Raw genomic sequence first — 19,952 nt, forward strand, 5'->3', positions numbered from 1 at the left:
GCAAAAACTATTGAACGAATATTGAACTTCAACTTCCAGTTGTCTCCTTTAATTAATCACTAGCTAATGATTTGCAAATGTATCATTATGTTATTACTTAACATGGCTCTTAACTAATTGTTAATGTCATTTTGGTTTTGACATCCACACTAAACCATGGATTTCAATTATCTGTTTATTAGTTAAGCATGAATTAATGGATATTAGTGCACCCGTATTTTAAAGTGTTACCACTTTTTTCTATGTTTTCGTGCAAATCACGAAAATGTAGTTCTGTCATGACAACTCTCGGAGTGTTTGACATGGTAATGGATATGATATGTTTGGTCTTGGTGGAATAGATCTGCTACGCTGTTGCTGCAGAGCAAGTACAGGACTTGCTACTGCCAATACATACACGACACGCTGCTGTGAGCAAGTAAGACATGCTGCTTCTGTACAATATACCGTACATGAATTACCCGTAGCAGATCTATACAGGTGGAGCTGGGGAAGGTGGAGGGTTTCTGAAAGCGTTGCAACTGCTACAGCAAATGCTGACCGAGTATTTGAAGGTTGAGCAGCGAGCTCATTGGCTACTGATACATCAGCTGTACCCTTTAGAGAACAATGTGATTGCCAGCAGATTGAGTTAAGGACCTTTCAGCCTGCGCCATCTAGAGTTTCCTGACAGAACATTGTATTTATGTTTTCTCATGAGATCAGGTACGGTGTAGCGCTAACTGTTTCATCCTCTCAGAGCATTTTCTCCTTTTATGTTCAGGGTTTTCTTTAGTAATGTAGAAACTAGAACGTTTAGAAAGTAAAATTGAAACGTTTCATATATAACTAAACTAAAACACCAGTCAAAAATACTAGTGTTAAGTTATATTACAAACAGAATCGTTTGAATTTTTGGTCATTGCTTTTGTAACTTCTTTACTTTAGCTGAAGTGCCACCAGGGCTGGACTGGCCATCGGGCATACCGGTACCATATTGTCTGAACGGCCCATAAAACTCGTACATCGGCGGCCCATTGCGTTTAGTTTCGTTTAATTGGCGGCTCTGGGATCTTTGTGCCGGTGTAATGCATTGGACAAAAAAGTCCACGTAGTTTTTTCTTTTTCTCACAGACCGGCGCATGATGAAACGCGTAAATCAGCAGCCCATTGGTTATTTTCTTGATTGACACTGGGCTGGTCCAATCACATCTTTAAACTCCTCCCCCTTTGAGCTCTGAGTGAGCGAGCAATGTCAGTGTGTATCTGTCAAAATAGTCAGAGCGATGGAGAAGAAACGCAAGGAATGTGCAGAGAAATAGCGCGAAAAAAGAAACTTCAAAGGCCCTTCAAGTGTCAGATGAGGATAGTGAGGAGGATAAGGAGAGAGATGAGTGAGTGCATAGAACTGTGGTAAGCAGAACTAGGCTACTGTCACAACACTTATGGTGTGTTCACACCGAACGCGAATAGAGCGTCAAATACGCGTCTATCGCGTTTAGTTAGACGCTTGAACATTGATGCGTCTATTCGCGCCGTCTTTGCATTGACTTTGTATGAGTTAATCTACTCGCCCAAATAATTAAATTCGCGTTCGGTGTGAACACACCATTAGGCTATGTAGGAACCCACTACCCAGTTACGCATTATTTACACATCTGCATATTTGACGATTACGCATTTTATTCGAATTGTAATGAGACAATAATGAGTAATGAGTTTGTAAACCATATTTTTCTTCAAAATAAAAGCTCGATGCCGTTTCCGTCAAAATAAAAGATCATGTGCTTCTCTGTATAGAAATTAGTACGAAACTAATTATGAAAGTTGCTTTTATGAAAGTAGCTTTTATTTTTTAGTGCATTTGTTTTACAACATATGGCTATTACTGCCATGGGATTAATATTATAACTATTATTATGTAGTAGTGTAATGTAGACAGACACTATATCACAACTAAAAGAGTTTTGAGTTTTTCTTTGTTCAATTTGCACACTGAATATGGGTTGGAGCTCTTTATTTTTAACTCTCAAAGTGCACCAGATTGATGAATTTAACATTAAAAAGCACAAAATTTTCTTACGGGGGGAGCATGCCCCCGAACCCCCCTAGAGGGACAGAGGTGCACTCACCACAGATTTCAAAAAACCTGTGGGAAAAAACCAGTATTGCTATCCCAGCTTATAGCTTTCTTTAGGATTCATCACTGTGGAGTATTGTTCAACTTAGTAGTTATTTCATCGGTTAAACTCTTACTCACTACTATTCACTTATGGCATTAGTGGTTTTAATATACATATTCAAGGGCGTGCAAAGTTTGGTTGTGTTATATAGTGGGCCAGTCTGGGCCAAAAATGCCCGGGCCGATTTTTTGTCCCAGTCCAGCCCTGAGTGCCACTGTATAGAAATAATAAATCTGCTTTAGATTGATTCAGAGGATTGTAATGATTAATTAAGATCATGATTTTCATAAAAGCTATTTGTTTGTTTATGGGAAGGTCCCCGTCTTATCTCTGTGATTAAATACCTTCTATATTTCTACTTGCTCTGCCCATACATCTGCATTTTAAAGCAGTGAACAGTTCTCATCTTTCAACCGCAAGACAAATTGGGTGTTCCCTGAGAAGTGAAGAGAGAGTTTATTTCTATTGCACATCTTCCAGCCATCACAGAATGTTTCCTTTGTGTTCCTCTCATGTGCGGCACTTTATGTTGCATTGACCCCTGCAAGCTGCCAGCGGGATGAATTATGACTGCGTGCCTGCGATGGATGCCCGCACCGTGTTGTGATGCAGGTCTCTGGTGCATGTGCAGACTGGGGATGACCGAGTGACTGTTCATCATCAGCGCAGACAGAAGTAACAGCCCTGCAGGCCTGCCCAGATCGCGCTCTCAATTTCTTTCTCTCTTCGCCAGGACTCTTGTTGCCATGATAATGAATACAAATCTATCATCCGACTGTGTGCGATTGTGCCTCAGTGTATTGCTCAAAATTGCAGAAGCTTTGTGTCAGAGCAGCACAGTCTCTTGAAATGTTTCCAATCGCCTTTTCAAAAACTGTTTTTTTGTGTTCGCATAGTTTAAAGAGTGACCCGCTTTTTGTGCTTTCTCTCAGTCTCTCTTACGCTTTCATGTGCTGCTCAGTCACCATGAAACCATGTCATGAATGTTTATTGTTTTCTGGCTTTACTCTCACCGTGTGCTAAGTTGAAATGATGGCTCCAATTTTAGACAGTCTCTTGTTGTTGACATGTTTCTATATGGGGTGGCCGAGAGGATTTGCAGCTAGAATTCACAGGAGGCTCAAATTCCTCGAGCCCCGTACTGTCATTGCCCCTCTCAGTGGTTGAAACCAAGTCACAGCCATAGACTGTGTGCTCTCAATGTTTTTGGACTGTAGTCCAAAAACTACAGTTTAAAGATAATACATAGTATTACATAGTAATACATAGTAATACATAGTATTATCTTTGTTCAGAAAAGTTCACAGACTTTGCGACGTGTCCTCTAAATGTAAACTTTTTTAATCACAATAAGCTCTGATAGTCTTTGTGTACTCCCTACTGTGTTAGCTCTTACTAATAAGTGGAACACCAGAAAAGGAGTACAGTCCAAGTACTTTTTGACATTATCTGAGATATGGATGTGTGTGATGACAAGACAAAGTGTCTCTGACCTCTCTTCACCTCTCTTTCAAGTGTCTAATGCTCTCAGGTTGATAGCGGCATTGACCCAGGAAAGGGAGCAGTGTGTGGGTGAAAGCAGAGGTAACGCATGGCCTGGAGACTGGCAGAGAGGACAGAAATGATATAATAATAACTAGTGCAGATTGTACACAACACGGAGATATGAAAAAAGACAAAGAGTGCTATGTTTGTATGTGGCGGGGAGAGATATTAACATGTGAAAGTATTTTATATTTATGCGTGTGTCTCATTCTATTCCCTCTATAAGGAATGAGCATACATTTAACATGAATTTGGGCACTAGCAAGGAATCAAAAGATTGCTATATATCATCATTCATATTGGTTATAGCTGTTATAACAAAGTCTTTGTGAAATATGCTTCTGCTGATTTTTTTTTAATTAAGCAAAACATATAATACAGTATATTTATAATGACATTTAGACATAATAAAATAGCATAATATAAAAAATATAAAGATCATTTTTTATAAATAAATATAAATAATATATAATATAATATAAAAATAATATTAAAAAAAAAATTGTAATACCATTCAAGCACATTAGGGGTGAAATACAATTACAAACAAAATCTCTTTTGTAGGCTTTTTAGAGGCTGGTTTTAATCAGTTTTTTACCAGTGCATTTCTGCAAATTTCAAAGGAGCAAAAATGTCAGTGCTCTGTAACTTTGGAGTGACGTATTGAATGGTTTCTGCAGCTGCATTCTGAGCATGTGAGTTAAAGCTGTTTGGTAACCCAGACAAACACTCAGAGAGGGACCGGAACAACAATACATAGATCCAGATATTAAACCAAGTAGTCTAAGTTTGATATTTTTCTGACCGGTAGTGAACAGTCTTGTGAGGGTAGTGGAGAGTCTGGCCAGCAGAGAGTCTTGTGCTGCTGATTACAGTGAAGTCTTCAATCAGATCAGACAGCTGACTGCTCCATCCAGCCTCCCTTTCCCTGCCTAGTTTGGACCAATCCGGTCAAACCCAATTACTGGAGTCACACTCTAATTGGCTGCCGACCCCATTAAACCCCCAGCACAATGAACTGGGTCAAAGACACACAGCAAATAAGTTATATTCTGATGTGACACAGCATGCAGCATACATGTATTATTGTTTGATTATAGGACCATTGTGATAGTAATTGATTGAAGATTGCGATTCCCCCTTGCTCATAGCTGTAGTTCTCTAATGACTTGCTGCTGGGAGGTAAAGTGAAGCTCTTATTCACAGTGTGGGAACAGCTATGTCACAGAACCCCAAAACATATGGGTTCATTCATTAAAGCCTGTGCTCTCTGTGCGCACGGAACCCAATAATAGCACACAGTTCTTCAAGAGCTCCTTTATTTATTCTGAAAATTCAAAGCTTTCTCTTGTGCGGAGTTCAATAGACCATTATACCTTCTGTATAGTCATGAGAGTTTCCCTGGTGATCCACCTTTTAGATTCACCAGACCATTTTTAGCTACATGCACACTTTGCCCGAGGAAGAACACTGCGCTGTGAGTAATGTTGACTGTCTATGTCTGTGTGGGTCACATTGGTCAGTGAGCCAATTTGCTGGCTCTAGGGTTTTCCTTAGACACTGTGGCTTCCAAACCACTGGCAACAGGAATATACAATTCATTTTTGAAAAGAAAACATGTAGGGATAGTTCACCAAAAAATAATAATTCTGTCACGTTTTTCACCCTTGTGTCATTCCAAACCATATGACTTTCTTCTCTGGAATTTAGAGAAATTATTTTACATAATACGGAATAAAAGCTCAATAGAAGTTTGGAATGACATGAAGACAGAATTTTCATATTTGGTCGAACTTTCCCTTTAACTCACACAACATGCAGTAAAAAACAACAACAGATTTCCAATTCTTATTTCACACCCTGTTTATTGACCTTCTATGATGTACATGTGTTGAGTGACATGACGAATAGTGAAAAAGATCAACAGTACTTATTTTTTCAACTCACTGCTGCTTTTGTGTACATTAGTGCAGGAAGAGCCATAGTTCTCATTCATTGTCCGGCGAGTCGAATAGATAAAACCCACCGACAGCAATGAATGTGAATCAGGGCCCAGAGCTGTGACAGTAGATGCAGAATACAGTCTCTCGCTTCACTGATCAGCTGGGGCAGCTTTAGAGACACTACAGCAGCCATCTTGGCCAACTCAGCAACAAAATGGACTCGCACATGTAGTTGCTGGCACTCAGAAGGTCCGTGTGGTCGGAGTGTGTTCGAGAGGCAGGGTACACTCAACACTCGATGGTTTCTTTGACTTGCAAACTCACCGACAGCGTTGAATGTTCATTGAGACTCGCCTAGGACTGAAATATATACTTTGGAAATCCTGGAATTGTGTGATTTTTAGATATGCACACCAAATAATTTACATAAACACAGTTATGTACCTCACATGATACTGCTTACATTCCCACCCCAAGTAGTTTCATATACTGTATGTTAACCACTTTAATACACATTTACAAATCTACGACCCATCCCTACTGTAAAAAAATGGCAGACATATATATATATATTTACATTTAGATACGTACACACAAATCTTTCATTTACTCAGCGTACATTTTAAGATTGCATATGTTTTCTTGGCCCTTAAAATACATATGGCAATGAAATTGCAACCAACCCAGCCTATATTTAGCATATATTTTGGCCAGGACAAATCCATTTTTGGGCCATATGAGATTGTGCACTCACAGTCGCTGAGGGGAAGTTGTGTGTGAGCATCGGAGGCTTTGGCGATCTGGTCATATGCACAGGGAAGCGGGTGTAAAGCGCTGCATGAAGTATAGCATGAGCTCTGTGGGGTCTATTATCTGATCGTGGGGGGAAGGGACCAGGAGCTGAGAGTGAGCGGGAACAGAGGGGTTTGCCGATTGGAGAGAAAGAGAAAAATGTAAGGGGGAAGGAGGAATCGAGAGAGCGGGCAGAGTGGAGGTGGTGAGTGCATGTCTGGGCAAGGGGGTGTTGATCGATTCCAGGCTATGAATTTCCAGACAGACTGAATGGCAAAGGTCAAAGGGTCTCATTTCCTATGAAAGAGGGGCTGTCTGAAATGCGCCTCGTCCGTTTTTTTGGCTTGATGCATTTGGAACACGCTCACGTATGCACGTGTAAACAGACGGTGCGGTGTGTATGCAATCTCAAACATGAAAGCAAGTTTTAAAGGACTTTTGGAAGGTTACATAACAACTATTTGCCATCAAAAATGGCAAAGAAACTGTTCTCAAGACCCACATCTGCAAAAAACGGGACCAGCTGTTGGCCTATGAGGTGAAGGTCGATCTTTGACTATATGAGCAGGCAAAATTAACAGGCCTGATGTTCATGTTTGTCCAGCCGTTGAAATGACGGCCGAGTGAGATGCGGAAAAGAAAGGGGGAAGGGTCTGGAAGAAAAAATAAGGCTACCATGGCTGCCCCCCTCCCCACTTGGGACTTGAACTCATGACCCTTTGGTGAATGAGTTCATAGGCATCACAGCCAGTTTTGTGAACCGGACAAGTTCGCTGGGAAACTTTTAAAACTGGATTTTAGGGTGTTTGAAATGCATAATTAGGAAACTTTAGCACATCTGACAAACTTATTAAAAGAATCCAGGCTTTTACAACAATTTAAAAGTTGTCTTAAAATAAAAATGACATCACGTTGACATCAGGCATAAAACCAATACAAAAAAAAATCATAACACAAAGACAGACCGCACATTTTCTTTGATGAAAAAAGTTGAGTAGTAGCACATTGTAACATGCTTGTGAAGTTCACATGGTAGTCTGTATGTTTGTATCTGTGCAAAAGCTGATCATTCATAGCAACCAAACACTTCACATGTCATTATTTTGCCGGTCACTGCTGTTAGTTTAGTTTTGGGTGCAAGAGGATTATTGATGAAGATGTCTGCAGTAATGTGGATGGCCCTTCCCCCTCGTCTGGCCAACTGGGTGTATGTCTACCTGCTCCAGACTAAATCAATAGTTTAATCCAATTGCCATTCACTTCCATAGGGATTGATATCACCTCACATGCATACACAAACATACGCGCTCACACACACCCACCATTAGGAGACCATTACACTCTCCATACTAATGTTTACAACCAACTATTAGTCAAAGTTAGCAGGTGAAAATGAAATAAAAGACATTTATGTTTCTTAAAAAAAATCAAAAATACAAACCCCGAACATGTCCCAAAGCTTTAACTAGCATGCAAACACATGCAAACACAACACTCATGCATGTCTTGGTGGATAACATCACATTAAAATGTCCTGCAGTGATGTCTGACCGCATAAGCAACACTTGTCACATTTGTCAAATCAAATTTGTATCACATTCTAACAGCATGACAGTGCATCCTAATGAAAAAGTCCTCTCGCATGCGCTCAAACAGCCACAGTAGATCACAGGCTCTTCATTTAGGGAGGTGGCAGAGGTTCGAGAAGAAAAACACACTTACCACAGTGACTCTCTCAGATGAATACACCCAGTCTGGCTCCAGTCGATCTCTGCCCCCCTCCATACGTCGAGCTCGGCCGTTCCACCCCTGCATTCCTTCACCTCCCTTTTTCTCTCTTCTATTTTAAAACTCTTCGTCCTCTTTCTACTCACCTTCCACCCTGACATCTCTTTGTGAATTCCATACCACGTCTTTCTATTCTCACCCCTTCCACCAGCCTCCTCTGGTTTTCTCGTCCCGGTCTCTCACTCTTCTTGAAGCCATCCTTTAGCCGCTGTTAACTTAACTGCAGTCGGTCTGGTGTTTCTCTTGCTGTGTGTGTGTGTGTGTGTGTGTGTGTGTGTATGCGTGTAGAGAGAGAGGGAGTGCAAATCGGGACACATAGGCTAAGTCAGTTTGAATGAAAATTGTGAATGCGCTCTGCTTCCTTCTCCTCCCCCTCTCCCTCTGCCTCTCTCTCTCTCCCTCACTCTTCATTTCCTTCCCTCCCCCTTCATCCCCACCCTACTCTCTTGCGCACTCTTTTTTTCTCACTCTCTTTTGGGTGCCTGCTCCATCTGTATTTCCTCACATCTTCAAACATTTTCACACTCCAGACATTTATATTTTTATACTTCCCCCCTTCCCCCGTGTTTCTCTTTCATCACTCTTTCTCTCTCTCCTCATTTAAACAAATGCACACACATTCATGCTTTCCTCACTGTGCGCCAGACACTTAACCATTTGTGTTCTGTGAGCCACTACCCTGAAAATAGTGTATACCGCTTGTTGTCAGACAATCTTATTTATTAATTTATTTTTTAATGAATTTTCACATTTGTGTTTTGATTATTCTCACATATTATCCATATTTGTTTTTTTTGTTTGTAGCTTCAGTAACCAGTTTTGTAAGTGCTCATTTTAACTCTGTTTTTGATATAAAACTGTTTAATACACTGAAATTTAAGTATTTACATATACACTTATTTAGACATGCAATTATACATATATATATATATATATATATATATATATATATATATATATATATATATATATATATATATATATATATATATATATAAAGTATATTTTCCCGACAGACACACTGCTAAACTCACACTACTTTCAGATGCAGCATTAACGGATCCAGTGTCTGGTTGTGTCGCCATGCCTTTAACATTTTCCTCCCTCTCGTGCTCTCCATACTCTCTTCCTTTATAGTGACATATTGATCAGACATTATGGGAGGGGGTGGTGGAGTTGTGGTTACTGAGGTCAGCGCCATGGCTAGACTCCCTCACCCCTACACATGACCCCCGGCCCCCTCCCAACATGTCCTCACTGAACCCAAGCTCCCCCTTTCCACACTGACCACTGATCGGCCTCAGCCACCATATCCATCTGACATTGGCAGCCGAGTATGGATAGAGTGACAGTCAATAGTCAATACAGGACAGGTTGTGGAGGGTGGGGGAGGATCCAAGTCGATCGAAGGATGAGTGAGGAAGACTGTAACATAGTACAAGGGATGAAAATTCTGTAATTTACTTACCTTCATGTTGTGTTAAATCTGTTTGACTTTTCTTCTTCTGTGGAACATAAAATAAAATAATCAGAAAAATGCTTTGGTGCACTCAGAAAAAAATTCAATTCAATGAACTTAATTAAAGAAAGGAAAACGCCATGAAATTAGTTTAGGGCTGTTCAACAAGACTAAAACAAGTTCATTTAAACAAATAATGTTTTGCTGAACCAAATTAATCGATTTAAGTTCCCGTGTTGATAACTAGCAATAGCATGTTAGCATGAAAAAGACAATTGCATTTATTGTTATATGTAACATGAGATGAGCAAGTATGTAGCGCCTGATCTCATTACGGGTACTTCTTACTACTACTTGTTATTTATTGTTCATTGAGTGAAGCAACAGACTCCATGATCATGTAACCTCCTTCAGCACAATGGTAACCACAAAACCTTAAAACAATAGAAACTCTTCAAAATATCCATCGTAAGTGAGGATTAAACATTAACAAGCCTTTCTCTTTACTGAAAAATACATCAAATTATACTTAATACTCTCCTAATGCAGTCTCAACTGCCCAGTTAAATGTCAATAAAAACGATTAACGTAGTTATAAAAAAGATTTACATATTTAAGCAGACTGAACATAAAAAAATTAAGTTGTGATAAAAATGTTGCTTACAGAATGGTTGCTTTAGCTCATTTTACAAAGTAACTTGAACAAGCTGCAATTTTTGTGTCCACACAATATACGTCAATAGTTTGGGATATTCAGAATATCTCCTTTTGAGTTCCCTAGAAGAAAGAAAGTCACTTAGGTTTGGAACAACATGAGTGTGAGTAAATGATGACAGACTTTTAATTTTTGGCTGAACTATCCTTTAAATATTGTATTAGCTATTTTAGTCATGGGGTTATGCGAACATTGCTTTTGACAACTGAGACCCAATGATCCATGAAATATAAAGACAAAACAAAAGCAAAAATGAATGAGAAACAGTTTTCCATCTCCATCATCATTTAGCCTAGAAAAAAAAAGCAAACAAGACAGCAGTGACACTACCTGAAAAAATATGGTGGGCTTCCACTCCATTGCTTTCCACTGCCTAGTTATCTCAGTTCAGTGAGCTTGAAGGCAATAAGGCAGGCCAGGGACAGCACTTTAAAAGCACTGGGACGCAGCAGTGGTGTGTCTGAGCTGGGAGTGTCTTGCAGAAAGTGCAACACTGTTAGAAAAGCTCCTCCATTTTAGCAATCAGACAATGTCTGGGTCCCTGTGGACACCCTGATGGACAGACAGAGTGCTTCAGTACATTATGAGGATTGAGGCACATCAGATACCGCTGCCCGAGGCTAAAGCAACATCCTCCTACCCGCTGAAAATCTTTAGTGATTGGATAACAGCAGTGTGATAATGCTAAGTGACCATTTCAATATACAACAGTAAGAGTCATTTATAACAGTGGTGAAGTTAAAAGGGGATCGTTAGGATTTCGGATGGTTCAGCCTCTGCCTGAAGCAAGCCATAGGTCTTCTCTCATTAATACTCGTCTCTAGTGACATGCAATATTTCTGTTAGGCATTTTGTAAATGCACCCTAATGACATTATTATTTCAACATTGACTGTAGCGGGGTTAAGTTACACACAGATAAGCCCCTGCAGTCTGCCACTGTTACATTATTAGAAACCTCTTCAAATGGGCTCCTACACTTTCATTAGCGTTTCTTAAGTGCTTTTCATCATTAAGTGTGTACTATCCCTTACTTTCATTATTTGGCCTTTTACTGAAAATATGATCTTGTCTAGTTTGACATGAACGGGTCAGCTCTGCATTCACATGCTTTATTGCAGGAGAACTGCACGATCAGAATGAACAATCCTCTCCAGGAGCTGAGATACCAATCAGAAAAAAAGAGGCGAATGCTGCTCCGTGAGCCAGTGAATCAATACCAACCATCTTAGAAAGGACTGCATAGGGGAGCGAGCGAAAGACTAATGGAGGAGGACAAGCCTGAGAGAGGAAGAGTAAAGAGATTAATGTAAAAGAGGATTTCCCTTGAAAATGAATCAAAGTCAGCCATTGAAACAGAAGGTCAAAGGTAATGGGATTAATGGAGATAATTAACTCCTTTGAAAAGGCAGCAAAGATATTATTGGTTAGTTACGAAGAAACTATATGCTCAACAGTAAAACCAGTAATATTGTGAAATATTATTATAATTCAAAAGAACTGTTTTCTACTTTAATATATTTTAAAATGTAATCTATTCCAGTAATGGTAAAACTGAATTTTCAGCATCATTACTCCAGTCTTCAGTCACATGATCCTTCAGAAATCAGTCTAATATGATGATTTGGTGCTCAAGAAACATTTAATTCTACGTGGCATTGATTCAACAAGGTGCTGAAAGCATTCTTTAGAAATGTTGGCCCATATTGATTGGATAGCATCTTGCAGTTGATGGAGATTTGTGGGATGCACATCCAGCGCACGAAGCTCCCGTTCCACCACATCCCAAAGATGCTCTATTGGGTTGAGATTTGGTGACTGTGGGGGCCATTTTAGTACAGTGAACTCATTGTCATGTTCAAGAAGCCAATTTGAAATGATTCGAGGTTCGAGCTTTGTGACATGGTGCATTATCCTGCTGGAAGTAGCCATCAGAGGATGGGTACATGGTGGCCATAAAGGGATGGACATGGTCAGAAACAATGCTCAGGTAGGCCGCGGCATTTAAACGATGCCCAATTGGCACTAAGGGGCCTAAAGTGTGCCAAGAAAACATCCCCCACACCATTACACCACCACCACCAGCCTGCACAGTGGTAACAAGGCATGATGGATCCATGTTCTCATTCTGTTTACGCCAAATTCTGACTCTACCATCTGAATGCCTCAACAGAAATCGAGACTCATCAGACCAGGCAACATTTTTCCAGTCTTCAACTGTCCAATTTTGGTGAGCTCTTGCAAATTGTAGCCTCTTTTTCCTATTTGTAGTGGAGATGAGTGGTACCCGGTGGAGTCTTCTGCTGTTGTAGCCCATCCGCCTCAAGGTTGTGCGTGTTGCGGCTTCACTGCATACCTCGGTTGTAACGAGTGGTTATTTCAGTCAAAGTTGCTCTTCTATCAGCTTGAATCAGTCGGCCCATTCTCCTCTGACCTCTAGCATCAAGAAGGCATTTTCTCCCACAGGACTGCCGCATACTGGATGTTTTTCCCTTTTCACACCATTCTTTGTAAACCCTAGAAATGGTTGTGCGTGAAAATCCCAGTAACTGAGCAGATTGTGAAATACTCAGACCGGCCCGTCTGGCACCAACAACCATGCCACGCTCAAAATTGCTTAAATCACATTTCTTTCCCATTCTGACATTCAGTTTGGAGTTCAGGAGATTGTCTTGACCAGGACCACACCCCTAAATGCATTGAAGCAACTGCCATGTGATTGGTTGATTAGATAATTGCATTAATGAGAAATTGAACAGGTGTTCCTAATAATCCTTTAGGTGAGTGTATATACACACAACAGTATATGTGTTTGATGGATTATTGGAAAATATTGTTACTTTCTTAAAATAAATTTGACAAAGAGATATATTTTTGATCAGTTTATTTAGTGTTGTGCTATTCTGTCATATAAAACAAGGTCAGCATACATTGCAGATGTTTTAATGTATTTGCAGTCAACCAGTCACACTTATTTGCACAACTTTAGCAGTAAAGTAACAGACTACAATATAATGTTGCTTACTTCCATAAACAGTAAACAAATTATAATAATGATTCCCACTAACATCTTTTACTTTTCAATTCTTATCAACAGCTGATTCTTGCAAGCATGATCACTGGGGTCATTTGTGAGATACAGCATTAAATTTAACGTTCATCAAGAAGTCTGTGCTGTCTATGTTGTGTTGCTTTCCTTTCCTTTCACAGAAATGTCCAGGTCTTTTTGTATACCATCTAGTTCATTGCTCTCATCCTCCATCACCACAGCTTTCCACGATTCCTGATGAAGCTTTTCATTCCTTTCAGTTATCTGGGGAGACGGGGGGGCTGTTGCCACCAGAGCAGGAGGAAGATGTTTGAACTCCTCCTCATTTATATCAAAATCCTTCATTTTATGATCAAGCACCCACCAGCGTCCCACAAAGCCCACATCCAGCACACGTTTGGGCAGCTCTGTCCAGGGCACAGAGATTGCTGAACAATGCGCCTCATACAGGCTTGACTCAGAGTTGTAGTCTGTGTGATAAGTCAAAGAGGCAATGCCCAGACTGGCATAGCGCAGCTTGCCCTCGTTTTGCAGTTTCACGAGGGTCTGGACGTGTCCATCTGAGGTGCCACTGCGTATCCATGGTGACAAGAGAGCAAGACGGTTGGAGGTTTCTAGCAGGCTGGTTTCAAAGGAACCATCATCAGGGTTGGTGTAATAGCAGGCGTACATTCCTCCTAAAAGACCCAGGTATACTGAAGCTTTGAGGGGTCGATCCCGAGCCCCCACAACTGCCTCGCGACAAGCTTCCTTATAATCACTTAAAAGACTACGGCACCATACACCTGAAAACAGTGAAGAAAATAGCAGATCTTGATAAACTTTCAATTAATAACATGTTCCCATTGACACATTATACATAAAATAATGCACTAAAAAATGCTTTACATGCAATATGGAAACATCTTCTTAAATGCCATTATAACACAGACAGAGTTAGAAAAATAGTTAGCAAACTAAATACAGATTTTTTTCTCTGCTTTTTAATTCCATTCCATCTCCTATGGAATGGAATTAAAGTTTAGTTATTCAAGTTAAGCCAAGTTTTAGTTATTCGAAATAAAAGATATTTAAGTATTTTTTTCTTCTAAAACCTTAAGACTACATTTGGATTTACTTGGTTAAAAACCTTTTCGAAAGTATCAAGATTCCCCAGAAGTATTACAGCCCAGCAAAATATGTTAAATGGACAAGGACATTGGATTCTGACAGAATGACCACTGGTGAATTTTCTCTTGATAGTTAAGAGGATTTATGTGCGAGTCTTGAGTGTCCTATCCGTCATCGTGTGTAAATGACTTGATTCCAACAATTATTAAAATGGAATATATGTTTAATACAAATCCAGTTGTATTTCTGTAACGTTAGATACAATTAACACGCCTGCACTGCAACAATTTCAGATAACTAAAAGAAATGTAGCCTACAATTGACTCACGTGACTGACCACCTAAAGCCAATATGAGCATGAACTATCTTTCAACTTATGTACGAAGCAAAAAGAATAAGCGTGGCTTAGTCCTACCTGCGCGACTGTTTATCAGTCTTTGCCATCGTGTGCCCTTGGTTGTCACTGTGGCTGCTGTGGAGCACCATCTCTTCAGCAGCCACGAGGCGGCCATGTTAGCAAATGAACTCACGAACTGTGACAGTTCACGGTGGATATAGCACAGGAAGAGCTTTCAGAAGTCAGTTTCCAAGACTGTCTCGACGTAGCAACGGTGGCGAAGGTGAAACTGAAGAGCCAAAATGGCGAGACGCACGGTACGTGAAATGTTATTAGTCCGGTGGGGAAACACAATATGTAATTTTCCGTTCCACCATAAAAAACTAAAAACAATAAAACAAAAAGAGGGGAAGGGGTCAGTGTGTTTTGTTTAACTAATGTTTTTAAAGCGTTTTTGTCCTTATATTTTGTCCTTATTTAAACTGAGGTATTGCTCAGTTTCTTTCATAAAAACGAAATAAAGAGGTCTGCGATTTTGAATATTTGGCTTTATTCAAATTAATAATCTTTATTTATTAATAAATATGTTTGTCAAAAGTATTTAATTATTACATAACAGTCAGAAACTTTAATTTATTTGATCAAAATAGTCAACAGCGACAACAAAAAATATGACACAGAGGTTTTATTTATTCAAAACCCTTTTGGTCTAATACAACGTGCCTTTGACGATCCCTCATTTTGAGCCATCAATATACTGGAATAATTATGTACAGGTAAAAAAAAACTGTTTTAATTCCGGCTTTGTTCCGGTCACGTGGTCGTGTTTTGACGCACCGGAACCCTGCAGGTGACGTGGAATATGGGGACGATAACGTTAAATCCCTGCTTATTAAGACGGTATCAAATATATTCTGGCTTCAATCGAATCGGTCAATGATTTTTTTTAAATATCAGTTGATCAAAGTATACTGTTAAATAGCATCCGGCCTGACGAAACTATTGGTTTTTTTTTACCTGCTAGCTTGAAACAATCTAAATTGTTGAAGTTGGCATACTGCAGGATTAACGTTACGTTACCATATTGTAGCAGCCAGGTGAGTGAATTAGTCTAAATCTGATCTGATTTTAGTACTGACGACTGTCGAATGATTTTGTTATGTTTATTCTCTTGTTCCCTCGCAGATAGTATTCTTATGAAAACCCCCTGAGACTTATAATCTCCAGTCATGACTAGCCCAGATGATTTAAAGTTTCAGGGTAAGTTAATTCTGCCTCTGATATGTGCCACCTTGTTCTTGTCTCTGTCTCTCTGCTTTAATCTTCGTTCTGCACGTTTCCAGAGTTTGATGAAGCCGCAGATCTCCTGTCTTCAAATCCTGGAGCCTCAACCCTCAGCATCTCCAGTCCAGCTGCTGAAGAGGTGAAAGTTAACCTGTCAGACGATGAAGACAATCAGCAAGAGAGTTCAGAGGTGAGCTGCAGAACAAAACCGGCAAACAAGGGCATAAGTAGCTGCTTGTTTCACATGCCTCTTAGTTAGGGTCAATGGTATAAGCCAGTTTGTTCATTATTCCCACAGTTGCTTGGAGGTGAAAAACAAACTGGTGGTTTTTGGACGTTTGAATACTATCAGTCGTTCTTCAACGTAGATACATTGCAGGTACGTACGTTATTTTCCTACATCTGGCTTTCTTTATAACCCTTGTATTATATTAAAAATCTGGGTATGATCATTATATGTGGGTCAAATTGAAATGGACCATACCTGGATTCAGTATGATTTACCAAAAACCACACTATGGGTTCAAAACAGTAAACCTTTAACATTAACCACACATTACAAAAAAATAAACATTTGATTAAAAAAAAAAAAAAGAAGAAAAATTCCCACAACCTGTATATATATATATATTTAGTAACTATTTTTAAAACTATTTAACAAACATTTTAAAATGTGGAAAAGGACTTTCTGTGCTGCTAACAGTAGAAGAATGGCACTAGCAACGCCAAGATCATGGGTTCAATTCCCAGAAAAACTAATATGCATGAACTGATATAAAAGTATGCCATCAAGCAGTGCAAGTTCCTACAGATAAAAGCATTTACCAAATACGTGAATGTAAATATAAGGGGAGTTGAGAAACTGACATAACAAAATACAAAAAAATGGACCACAAACATTCCAAAATAACCTGCAACATAATACAGTATTACTAGTAACTATAAATTTTAGTCTTGATATCTCATATCTTGATAAATTACTAATATTTTAAACTAAGGGAGATCCTGGTTGCTTGGTCATTTACTTAATTGGAGCTACCACATTCAAGTGTGAACATCAACAACTCGAGTGCCCTAGTAATTGTATCTGTTATCCTTATTATTGTAGGTGCTGGATAGGATAAAGGGCTCAGTTATGCCTTTACCAGGACGGAATTTCGTCAAACACCACATTCGAAGTAACCCTGACCTATATGGTAACGTACCATATTATTTTAAACCACTTTACAACACTCCCAAACAATTTATATTTGATTGCATTTTTGCTTTGCTGGATTCTCAGACAGTTGATTTTTTTGTTTCCCTTGCTCTGTCAGGTCCTTTCTGGATCTGTGTGACTCTAGTGTTCTCGGTGGTCATCAGTGGAAATCTCTCCACATTTCTGAGTAAGATGGGAAACACAGATTATCACTACAGACCTGAATTCCACAGAGGTGAGAGAGAGGGCAGTAGGGATGGGAATTTGTAGAGAACGATTCTGCTTCTGATTTGACCTAACACTATACAAATATATTAAACAAAAAGAATAGAACTTAACATTTGTTTGTAACATTCATATACATCAACTACATACTAATTATATGAACCTCCAATCAGATTTTGGGTTCAGTGAACCCACAACCAATTTTTTGAGTCTTTTCATGTCATTCGCTTATGAATATACTAAAGAAGGTTTTGTTCTGTTTTAGTCTCGATTGCAGCAGTTACTGTGTTCCTCTATGCATGGCTGGTGCCTCTAGGAGTTTGGGGCTTCCTTACGTGGCGTCAAAGTGTTGAGAGACAGATCAGCGGTTACACGTTTTTAGAGACCGTGTGTGTCTACGGTTACTCTCTCTTCATTTATATCCCTACCTCGGTAAGTTTGAGATCTTGTTCAAAAACACACGATCAAACTTCATCATGTTAGACCCAATAAGTCATGATCTCTGTTTTTAGATATTATGGACCATTCCCTTCAACTGGCTCCAGTGGCTGTTGATTGTCATTGCCATGGTGATCTCTGGCTCCGTGTTGGTCATGACATTCTGGCCAGCTGTTCGCGATGATACAAAACTAACGGCTTTCGCTACCATGGCAGTTATAGTGTCACTTCATGCTCTTCTGGCTGTTGGCTGCAAGGTGAGAGAAACTCATCAAATTAATATTCCAGGTTAAATACACCTTAAAAGTGTTTAGCTACATCACAGAAAAACATTTTTACTCTTCTTTGAGCTGTAAAATTCCTCAAGTTTGCCTTTCAAGGTGGGACATTTTTTTTTAGGTGCAACTACTGGTTATTCATTACCATAATTCCTGTTATCTATTTGTTGAAAGATTGCATATTATTTGAAACAGTTTGATAGCACAGGGAATAAACATTTTAATATATGCTTTGTGCTTTCTTTCAAGTCTGTTACTTTTTACAAATCAAAGGATCGAGTCCATATTATTTTCTGTGATATTTGACAACAGATGGTGTTAATAGAAGGTCAAGTGATTTATAATCTGGCATACACTACTGTTCAAAAGTTTGGGGTCAGTATTATTATTATTTTTTTAAAAGAAATTAGTATAAATTCTTTTATTTAGCAAGAACACATTAAATGGACACATTCAATGTTACAAAAGATATAAAAACTTTTGAAAAAAAAAAAAAGATACATAAAAAATGATCATGGTTTCAAAATTACTATCAATAAGAAATATTTCTTGTGATTCAAATTAGAATGATTTCTGAGGGATCATGTGACACTTAAGACTGGAGTAATGATGCTGAAAATTCAGCTTTGCATCACAGGAATACATTTAAATATAAAATTGGTCAAATAAATGTAGCCTTGGTGAACATGAGTTCTTCTGTTAAAAACATTAAAATATCTAACCGACCCCAAGCTTTTGAACGGTTGTGTATCCTTTAAGAATGACTGAAATACATATAACATAAACTCCCCTTTCAATTGTACATTAAGTGGCATTTATGATTTCTTCTGGGACAATTACACCATCCATTATGACAAACGCTCAGCTTTAGTATTTAATACATTTTCTTCTCTCGTTTTAGCTCTACTTTTTCCAAGTGGCAATGTACACAGGACCATCACACTCCGGACAACAGATTACCCCAGCTTCAAATCACACATCACTTACCTCAGGAAAACCTCAATGACCAACTGAACTCAAGGGTCTTTCGATTCAAAGGACATGGAAAATGCAATGAAGTATGAGTTCTGATAAGTGCACACATGCATTCCCAGCAAACATTGAAAGTGTTTCTAGTCTGTAACTAACCCAGCAGATCAAATAACCTCCATCAGATCACAAGTAAAATCTCAGTAATGATTTACTGATGACTTTAGTTTGTACTATTTTTCTTGAATGCATAGTGACCTGCCTGATATTATTTTCCTCGAGTGTTATGGTCACTTATGTCCATTTTTGTGTTTCTTTTATTCAAAATGAAGTAATTTAAAAGTGTGATCTTGCATTACTGTGAACTGATTTGAGGTTAACCCCTGACTGCTTTCTTTCCTTTCAAGGCTACTTTGTCTAATTTTTCTGTAAATTGAGAGAGGAAATGCATGTATTAAGTATCTAATTTTGCTTTCCTGGGCAGTTTTTGGTTTGATAACACTGTGGATTAAAATAATTTTTGTCAGGGTGGACCTTTTCATTTTGAGCTTGTTTGGTATGAATGGATATGAAAAGGTATGCTTCGTGCTATATAAAGTCATGCTCTTAAAGGGTAGTTCAACCAAAAAAGAAAATGAATTATGTCATTAACTCACCTCAT

At 39.0% G+C, this 19,952-nt stretch overlaps 2 protein-coding genes across 2 annotated transcripts; one reads left to right on the forward strand and one right to left on the reverse strand.

Moving 5' to 3' along the window:
- Window positions 1-13,270: 13,270 nt before the first annotated feature.
- On the reverse strand, window positions 13,271-15,130 carry timm29 (translocase of inner mitochondrial membrane 29). The gene is made up of 2 exons (XM_056255109.1): window positions 14,978-15,130; window positions 13,271-14,237 (listed from the first exon to the last, which is right to left on the reverse strand). The coding sequence occupies exons 1-2, from the start codon at window positions 15,072-15,074 to the stop codon at window positions 13,582-13,584; spliced, it is 753 nt and encodes a 250-aa protein (XP_056111084.1). The 5' UTR covers window positions 15,075-15,130; the 3' UTR covers window positions 13,271-13,581.
- Window positions 15,131-16,079: 949 nt separating this feature from the next.
- On the forward strand, window positions 16,080-19,824 carry yipf2 (Yip1 domain family, member 2). The gene is made up of 8 exons (XM_056255130.1): window positions 16,080-16,159; window positions 16,243-16,373; window positions 16,482-16,562; window positions 17,292-17,379; window positions 17,500-17,616; window positions 17,872-18,038; window positions 18,119-18,301; window positions 19,224-19,824. Exons 1-8 carry the CDS (start codon window positions 16,129-16,131, stop codon window positions 19,326-19,328), a joined length of 903 nt encoding a protein of 300 aa, XP_056111105.1. The 5' UTR covers window positions 16,080-16,128; the 3' UTR covers window positions 19,329-19,824.
- The last annotated feature ends 128 nt before the right edge of the window (window positions 19,825-19,952 follow it).

Source organism: Rhinichthys klamathensis, unplaced genomic scaffold (genome assembly GCF_029890125.1).
Source record: "Rhinichthys klamathensis goyatoka isolate OS25496 unplaced genomic scaffold, OSU_Roscu_1.1 h1tg000119l_1, whole genome shotgun sequence".
Lineage (NCBI taxonomy): Eukaryota > Metazoa > Chordata > Actinopteri > Cypriniformes > Leuciscidae > Rhinichthys > Rhinichthys klamathensis.

What these genes read in the sequence shown, in the direction of transcription:
- timm29 (XM_056255109.1), bottom strand. Translation starts at nt 15,074, where the DNA reads ATGGCCGCCTCGTGGCTGCTGAAGAGATGGTGCTCCACAGCAGCCACA. An exon ending in ACTGATAAACAGTCGCGCAG is followed by an intron (nt 14,238 to 14,977) that starts GTAGGACTAAGC and finishes CACTGTTTTCAG; the next exon opens with GTGTATGGTGCCGTAGTCTT.
- yipf2 (XM_056255130.1), top strand. Translation starts at nt 16,129, where the DNA reads ATGACTAGCCCAGATGATTTAAAGTTTCAGG. An exon ending in AGATGATTTAAAGTTTCAGG is followed by an intron (nt 16,160 to 16,242) that starts GTAAGTTAATTC and finishes GCACGTTTCCAG; the next exon opens with AGTTTGATGAAGCCGCAGAT. An exon ending in ATCAGCAAGAGAGTTCAGAG is followed by an intron (nt 16,374 to 16,481) that starts GTGAGCTGCAGA and finishes TTATTCCCACAG; the next exon opens with TTGCTTGGAGGTGAAAAACA.